The 8,920-nt window shown below is 33.0% G+C and overlaps 1 protein-coding gene across 3 annotated transcripts; it reads left to right on the plus strand.

Annotated features, from left to right (window-relative positions):
• The first annotated feature begins 202 nt into the window (after positions 1-202).
• On the plus strand, positions 203-4,682 carry LOC145036993 (ACT domain-containing protein ACR1-like). 3 transcript variants are annotated; one of them, XM_078985531.1, is made up of 8 exons: positions 203-366; positions 638-774; positions 860-905; positions 1,738-1,852; positions 2,562-2,629; positions 3,277-3,900; positions 3,996-4,100; positions 4,178-4,682. In XM_078985531.1, exons 2-8 carry the CDS (start codon positions 704-706, stop codon positions 4,544-4,546), a joined length of 1,398 nt encoding a protein of 465 aa, XP_078841657.1. In that variant the 5' UTR covers positions 203-366; positions 638-703; the 3' UTR covers positions 4,547-4,682. The 3 variants fall into 3 exon arrangements, with proteins under 3 accessions (XP_078841657.1, XP_078841658.1, XP_078841656.1); XM_078985532.1 differs by having other exon boundaries at positions 657-774; XM_078985530.1 differs by having other exon boundaries at positions 203-774.
• Positions 4,683-8,920: the final 4,238 nt, after the last annotated feature.

The raw sequence follows: 8,920 nt of genomic DNA on the forward strand, positions 1-8,920 counted from the left end.
AGTATTTATTAGATTCGGTGTAACGAAACTAGAATATGACTAAATTACATATTTTAAGATATAGATAAATAAGTATTGATTTATTTAGAATATATGTGATAGATAACCATTTGCTTATGGAATTATAATATGCTGTTCAGAATATACAAATATAAAATGTATCTCACAATTTTAAATAAATCTTATAACTTAACCTTTATCTAGATTCCAGATAAGCACAACACACAAGCACCTTAAATGAAGCAAGCTATGGACCCTTCTTGGGTGCATACAGATTATATAGTTGGTGGGATTCCCACAATCCCTTAGTTTTCAAACACTTGAACTTCATACGCGCCATGTGAACTCCAAGAATCCTCCACACAGGTACTTCATCTCCATTTTTTGCAATAAAATTTCTCTCGTTGATTCTAAAAGAAATCAGAAAAAGTTATTTGAAAGTCGAAACTTTTGGTAAGCTATATATACAGTATTTGAATTCGACCCCTCGATCTAATTCTGTGTAAAAGGGTTTTCTTGGAGTTCAAGAAACCATTTGAGATGAGACTTGAGAGTTCATACAGAACACCGTATGTAAAGAGTTGAAACGAAACATGGATTTGTATATATAACCTCGACAATTTTTGTTTTTTGTGAGTGTGTTTTTGTTGTTGAAGTGAATCATATAAGTAAAAATCTCGAGAGCAAATCTGTTTACCAAGATATGGACATGGGATACGGAGTTTACGTTGACCCTGAGCTCGAATCCCTCGTTGACAGAATCCATCCTCCAAGGTTTCAATTTTATTTTATACTTGTTTTGGTTTGCACTTTTTCATTTCTAAATAAAAATCTCAAATAAATCGGTGGTTGTCGCTAGGGTTTGCATCGACAATGATTCGTGTCAAGATTGCACCCTTGTGAAGGTAACTCATGTCCTCATGCACCTATATATGTTATTATACTTATTAGTTTTCTTGATTCTTATTTTGGTAAAGATCTCTTGTGATATTTTATATAGTTACAAATGCATGCACACATAAAATGTTAGATTCATAATTCAAATGTATCAAGAATCGGCAATAGATAATCTTGTTTCAACTAGATACAAGCTTCTTAACTAATCATCGAGTCTAATCGATCGTTTGATGAATTAACGTATGTAAGTTGAATCAAGAGGATGACTACAAAAGTTGGGTCTTTAGAAAAGTAAATTAGTTTAAAGACTTAAAACTTTTCGAAATTCTTTAAAAAGTTTATAGGGTTTAGATTCCAGCTATGATACGAAAATGACATAGGAAGGTTAACAAGTAATTTCCTTAACTTTATTGATTTATTAAGTAATCATATATGAAATTCGGTGGTAACTTCGGATTGGGCTGTAAATATAAAATTATACATCAACTTATATAGAGGGAGAGAGAGAAAGATCAGTCCAATACCAGAACAAGAACACACCCATCTAAGTGGGAAAGAGGCCACTCAAGCTACAAAAGTCGACAATGATCACATACCCAATGGTTTTTTAAAGAGCTTTGTTTTATTGTCATTTCTTTATTGAAAAAATACTTTTGCTTTTTATATCATCTTTCATTTTATAAAATTGACAACTAATACACGTATTGTATCATTTAAATACTTTAGATATTGTTTGACAATGATATAATCTAATCATAATTGAAGTGCAATTGTGTAAATGATAAAATAAGAGATTGTGTGCATATGAATTTTTATTATTGGTTTGTTTGAATGATCTAGGTCGATAGTGCGAACAAGCATGGCGTATTGTTGGAGATGGTGCAAGAGTTAACGGATCTTGACCTTATCATCTCCAAATCGTACATTTGTTCTGATGGTCGTTGGTTAATGGATGGTTAGTCTCCCGTTTACTTGCACCCTTTGTAGTATCCTTATAGGGCTTTCTTTTAAATATGAGTTCTTTGGGGGATATTGTATAGAATTCATTAGATTTTAATTGATTTTAAAAGCATTTATAATGCATTGAACTCCATAGAGTTCAATAGATTATCAAATCATCATTCTATAATCCATACAATTTTATAATTTTTTTCTATAATGCATTGAACTTTATAAAGCTCAATAGAATGTTACAAAATGTAATTTATAGTAAATATTTAAGAATTAAAACTTTCATTTTTTCCATTGAAGATGTCAATAGTAATTGAACTCCAAATTCGTTTAATGTTAATATGGTATCTTACAATAATTGAGTTTCATCAATTGAATGACAAATAGATTTGTCACCTCATTCAATTTTCACATTGAACTCATCATTGCGGATGCTCTAACATCATTATTTCAGTCTTTATACAACTTTATCAAATTTCTTATGTAATATATTAAATTCTACAAATTTTAATAAAAATATATTTTTTACTAATCAAATGTTTCATTTTCTAATGAAAGAGTTTCATATGATTGCCAACATGACATTAATTAAATAATTGTAAATCATCTGAATGTAATTAGACATTTGAACTCATTAATTCATCTTTCTCATTAAACCAACATGTGGATACTCTATGTTCATATGAAAAATGAACTTGTATTTTTCTGTATAGTGTTCCACGTGACCGATCAATCTGGCAATAAGATTACAGACAAAAGCCTTACACGCCATATACAACAGGTATTTCTTAGTTCACGCGATTAGATACACCTTAAATGTATTATTTTTATATAAATTATTACTTCTCTATACATGCTCCCTATTGGTCGATTGTGTGGACCACAACAAATGCCACCCCAAGAGCAAAATAATCATTTTTTTGGAACGACATAAATTTTCTAAAAAGGTTGCAAGATGTTAGAAAAGTCAAAAACATTACCACAGGAAATAACAATCTAAGACAAAGAACAACACTAGTTATAAAACATATATTTTTTCATTTTCTTTTGTAACTATTAATGTCTCAACAGAAATAAGTCAAACATATAAATTTCTAATTTTATCCACAAAAACATATATAAATGTAACAAATTTACTCAATTCATCTTAGAAATAGCTAGCATAACTTGTCTCAAAAGAAATATATATGTTTCTAATTATTTAGTCAATTAAAACGTAGACAAACGACTCAAGTTTATTCAATTTATTATATAAATAGATAGCAACAATGACAAATACTCTTAGGAGTTTTTTTTTATCCCATACTAAAAGATCCCTTAATTAGTCCGCCTTTGAATGACAAGGATCTTCTTTCACATGCATGTGTTATAAACCTTTTCTTTTTCATGATAGTTAGTATGAAAGTGACATTTATTAATTTTCTGTAGTCACTATGTGCAAGTAGGAGAGAGAAGACACAAGTAAAAACAACAAGTTTAGGTAAAGAAATTACACAAAGGAACTTTCCGATGGAGCATACGACACTCGAGATGACAACGGTGGACAAGCCGGGCCTATTGTCGGAGATATCAGCAGTTCTAGCCGAACTAAGATGCCACGTGTCTGCAGCAGTTGCATGGACCCACAACACACGTGCTGCATGCATCATCCACGTAGAAGACGACTCAAACCCTGGACCCATTATGGATCCTCACAGGGTCAACAGAGTTCAAGCCCATCTCTCCACCGTAGTCAACGCTCACCACAATAACAGCGAACGCCGAAGTGTCAGGTTAACTACTCCGGTCACCGGTCAAACCCACACCGAGAGGCGTCTCCACCAGCTGATGATGGCCGATAAAGACTACGAAGAGAGTACATATGGTCCACTTATCAAACGCTTCGATACAGTTGTGACAGTGGAGAACTGTAGAGAAAAAGGGTATTCAGTTCTTAATGTCACAAGCCCTGACAGACCAAAGTTACTATTCGACACAGTTTGCACGCTTACTGACATGCAATATGTGGTTTTTCATGCAACAGTTAGCTCTAAAGGCTCCGTTGCTTTTCAGGTATTATATTATTTACGTTTTTCAAGTTCCAACGCCTTATAGCTGTCTATTGATTAAACCCTTTTATAATGTTCTTCGTATTGAAACTACGACAGGAGTATTACATAAGGGAGAAAGATGGGCGCACGTTAAACTCAGAGATACAACGAGAAGCAATCACCCGATGCATAATGGCAGCTGTAGAACGAAGGGCATCGCATGTAGGTGTTTAGTTTTGAGCTTCTGATTACGTTTTTGATGAAAGAGAACTAACATGAGCTCTATTATATGAGTGCAGGGGTTGAGGTTAGATGTGAGGAGTCGAAACAGGTCAGGGCTGTTGTCGGATGTGACAAGAGTGTTTCGTGAAAACGGGCTGTCGATTGCAATGGCTGAGATTGGAACACGTGGAGAGAAGGCAATTGGATCGTTTCATGTCACAGATGCTCATGGACATGAGGTGGATCCGGGTATGGTGGAGGCAGTGAAGAAGGAAATTAAGAGGTTTGGAGGCATGGTTATCGTAGGGAATGGAACTTCTTCGAATTGGTCGTCTCGAGGATCATCGAGTAGTAACGGTGTGAATGAAGCAAGATCATCACTGGGAACGTTGTTGTGGTCACAGCTTGAGAGATTTTCGAGCAAGTTTCAGACCCTGAACTCATGACCCCAGTAGAAATATACAGATTCAAAACTCAATTAGTAAATACTTCGGAATTAAGGACAATAGTAGAGGATCGTCATAAAATTTGTAAAAACATGTAACCTCATATTTATAAAAAGAGAATGTGATATTATCATATTACTAAATAACTTGCACCACTGCAAAACTCCTTTTTTTTCACTACAAAAATGAAGAAAAATAATCCGAAACAAAATAAAAACCCTAGTTTTGCGACATTACTTATAAAATGTCACAAAAATACAAACCATCGGAAATGTATCTTAACTTACCGATCATTAACGAGCAAAATTAAAATTATTCACGTTTTTAATAAATAAAAGTTCCTTTGAAACAACATTAAGTTAGGTGTCGCTTATTTTTTCGAAGCGAAAATATATGAAGTCTGCAGATCGCCTCTGCAATCCTCTGTAGCAAAAGAGATGGATCAAACGGTTGAATCATGTAATAAAAAGTTTGTTTGTTTTTTAACCTTTGCAGACTGCTGCAATAAGTTAAAGTAAGACGTGAAGATGTTTGAAGCAGAGGATCAAGTGATGCGTCATGTAGTACACGCGCAACAGTTTTTAAGTCAGAAGTCTTTTGAAAAACAAACAGCTGTGAATGGTCAAGTGTTGCACGTGTGGTGTACGGCGCAACAATAAGTTGTTAGAAGATGTTTTTTAGAAAAAACAAACAACACCTTAGTCTCATACAAATGAAATAAGGGAAATATAATCGTCGGCTGCCTTAATCATAAGGTTGGAAAACTGCTTCGGTAGAAAGACCTTCTGTAGAAACAATAAATAAATAAATATATAAAATAATAATAAAAACTTTGTAATCATGTATTCATGTCCACCGTAGCTAAGTGTTCCTGCTTAAAGATCTTCATGCTTACAAATTGTCTGAGATGAGGAAAAATAGTGTATTTGAGACATAAAGAAAAAGCACAATAAATCTTTAACAAATAGATGCTACACATGTTGAAAGTGAATAAGAAACCAAGATAGTTGGAAAACACAGTCCGGCAAGCATAAACGGGAGAGGGATCTAGACCTCATACTATGCTAAAACTCCTATGTTACCTTGATTTAAAGCCTTCATACTCTTGTATATGAGGTCATGTCTTCACTAAGTGTCAACTCTTTCAAATCTAATTGTACGTTAACTTCCCATTTCCTTTTTAGCTGACATGTCCTCCTTGCACCGTTAACTATAATCATATCCAATCTCTTAATAGCAGTAGTCGGTTGTCTCTTATGTTCATGTGCAGACCTCCGTAATCTTCATTCTCTCAAATTTTTAATAATCGATGCCACCCCAACGAATTCCTAATTGTCGTGTTCGATATCCTATCCAACAATCTGCTACCGCAAGTTCACCACAACATTCTCATTTACGACATCCACCTCCTTTCATGTTCTTTATTAATAGGTCAACATTCAGATACACACATCAAAGTTGGTAGAATTGCCACGCTATAAGAATTTCCTTTTAATTTCAATGGAATCTTCTTATCACACAAAACTCCTATTGTTTACCTCCATTTTAACCATCCGGCATATCTACGATATGTGATGTTATCCTTAAGACCCCCTTCCTTATGTATCATAGACCCCAAGTACTTGAAAATCTCCTTTAGGAATACGGTCATCAACGCACACTTCTATTCCTTTACTGTTTTCTCCCTACTGAAATTGTACCATACATATTTTGTCTTCTAAATATTGATACGAAACCCTTTTTTCCAATGATGTCTTCCAAGTATCCAACCTAGAAGTCAATTTTTTTCTAAACTAGACTACAAGAACTATGTCATCAGATAAAAGTATACACCATGGAACCACTTCTTATGTTTTTCAATAAATCTCATCCGAAAACAAATAAAAAATGTATGAACTAAGATTCGATCCCTGATGAAGTCAAATTTTTACTATGAAAGCCTTAGTGTCACCAATTGTAATACAAACGTAAGTAGTTGACCAACAGTGTAGTAGACCGACAATACATATCAAGAATAGTTTGAACATACCTCCTCAATATTCCTCAAGCTTCTAAGGTCTTCCATATTATCTACCATTGGGACATTTTCACATGTGCTCTCTAATTCAGTACCTTGTATAGATCCACATGTCTTTCATAATATCTCTCCATAAGACATATTAGCACGTGGATCTCCTTAGTGGTAGACCTCTAAATGCATACACTGAAACAAATTTTTTGATACCACAATTTCATGCATTAACCTCACCTCTGGAACCTTCTCGTAAAGCTTCATGATATGACTAAGCAGTTTAATTCCTCTATAGTTGCTTTGTGCATCGCCTTTGTTCTAAAAATCGGTATACCAATAATATATCTACACTCCTTTCATAACTTTCTTGACTCTAAAATAATGTTAAACAAAATCGTCAACCAATGCACTCCACCCTTTACGCACAACCATACAACAATAAGCATCGGGTCTAAACCAACAACTTTGTGCCCCCTATTTTCCTTAATGCCTTCTTCACTTCACCTTCTCGACTAAGTAATAAATTTTTTTTTTGAAGAAATATAGTTTTCCTCTTATTATTATTAATTTATTATTACAACTTTATTATTTTTATCGTTACTTTTTATTATATTTCAAGATTTATCATTTCATATATTTGTAATGATATAAAATGGTGCTTTGGAAAATAGGATCAGGGATTATGGCATTTCGTAGAAAACTTGGACTACTTCCACCTAATGATATCTATCCATATTTCTCATAATTTTACAACATTTGATGCCTACTACTATGTCCTTTTGTAAGCACCAAATATGTTGATGAATTTTATAAATATTAACTAGAAAAAAAATAAATGTTATACAAGTCAGCAAAAAAAGATAATGATATGTTGTTAAGACTTGACAAGTTTTATGATGTACACCAACTGGTTAATGAAATGCTAGAACCAAATTTATATATTCTTTCCATAGATTTCCTTACATAGTTGGTACCTTGTAGGTTTATACACATTGCCATGAATGAAAATATAGCCCTTATGCTTACCTAAACAAATGAAAACAATAGGCTACCTATGAGGTTGTGAATGTAATGGTGTCTATTTAGAGACATCACATACCAAGCATGAAAACAAAACAAAGGTACCTCTGACTAATACATTGCAAAAGTTTAAACGAAAGTTAGGATATATACATTAAATCCATATTACTCATTGTTATGATGCAATAATCAATATAGTTGGTTTCGTTGGTGCCTTCCAAAAGCTATACATGGTAACGCCTAGTCTTGTAAAAATTTGACTAGGTCTTGATTAATCTCCAGGAATTTAGTTCCCTAGGCGCTACCTGGCTTATTAGAAGACATCGAACGATTAATCCTCGCCTATAAAATGTGCGAAGAAGTAGCAAACAATGAAATTTGATCATTTTGAACAAGTTTTATGTCAATAGAAACTATATGAGGAATGATTAGTGTTGTATTAATTATATTAACCTATTTTGTTATAATCATAGTGGTATTTATGAATAGTTTTAAATTTTTAAAATTCAACAAATTAGCAATTTATGATCCTCACTTAATCTCCTGATTAATCACTGCCTAGCCAATTAATTCATTAATTCTGGTCTATAGACTAGCTAACGTCAAACGTTTTTTACAAACTTGATGCCTTCGGTTAATATTCTTTATTTGTCACTATGGAAGGCTTGGAGAATCTTATTTAAAAAGGGTATTCAACAACCATGATATTATTATTTGTTAAGATTGTAACATCCTAAATTTTCAACAAATTTTTTTCCTTATTAATATAAGCAAACAATCTAAAATAATTTTTCATAGAAAGATAAATAGTACCAAATCATTTCCAATATTATAATCAAGTCAAAATCATATATAAGATTTGATGTAAGTCAAAATCATAACAACTCCAAATACATGTATGGTTAAGTCATGCCATTTCTTTTGTTAATAAAACTACCTAAAAATATTGAACTTAAAAATATAAGCACAAACCTTAATGAGTTCCCTAATATACCACATATATTATTGTAAAGAGTAATCATACAACTACAGTCGCATGACCACTTTCATGATAACTGCTCACAACCACTTTTGTGATAACTAATCATAACCACCTTTGTGATATCTGGTCACAACAACTTTCGTGACATTTTGTCACAACCACTTTCTTGACATGAGGTCACAACCACTTTCATGATTATCAGTTCCCAATGACTTTCATGAAACCTCACCCCCTCGTCTTGTAAGCTCATGGTCAGAGCCATTTCTATTTTATTTTATATAAAATTTGGCTTCTAAAAACATTAAAATGGCAACTAAAGCTTTAAAATATTTATTAAATATAAAACTATTTTATCCCACCG

Source organism: Lactuca saligna, chromosome 3 (assembly GCF_052625555.1).
Source record: "Lactuca saligna cultivar CGN05327 chromosome 3, ASM5262555v1, whole genome shotgun sequence".
Taxonomy (NCBI): domain Eukaryota; kingdom Viridiplantae; phylum Streptophyta; class Magnoliopsida; order Asterales; family Asteraceae; genus Lactuca; species Lactuca saligna.

Coding starts and splice junctions, on each gene's coding strand:
- LOC145036993 (XM_078985530.1), top strand. CDS start 704: ATGGACATGGGATACGGAGTTTACGTTGACCCTGAGCTCGAATCCCTC. Junction 2,630..3,276: donor TTACACGCCATATACAACAG/GTATTTCTTAGT, acceptor AATTTTCTGTAG/TCACTATGTGCAAGTAGGAG. Junction 3,901..3,995: donor AAGGCTCCGTTGCTTTTCAG/GTATTATATTAT, acceptor AAACTACGACAG/GAGTATTACATAAGGGAGAA.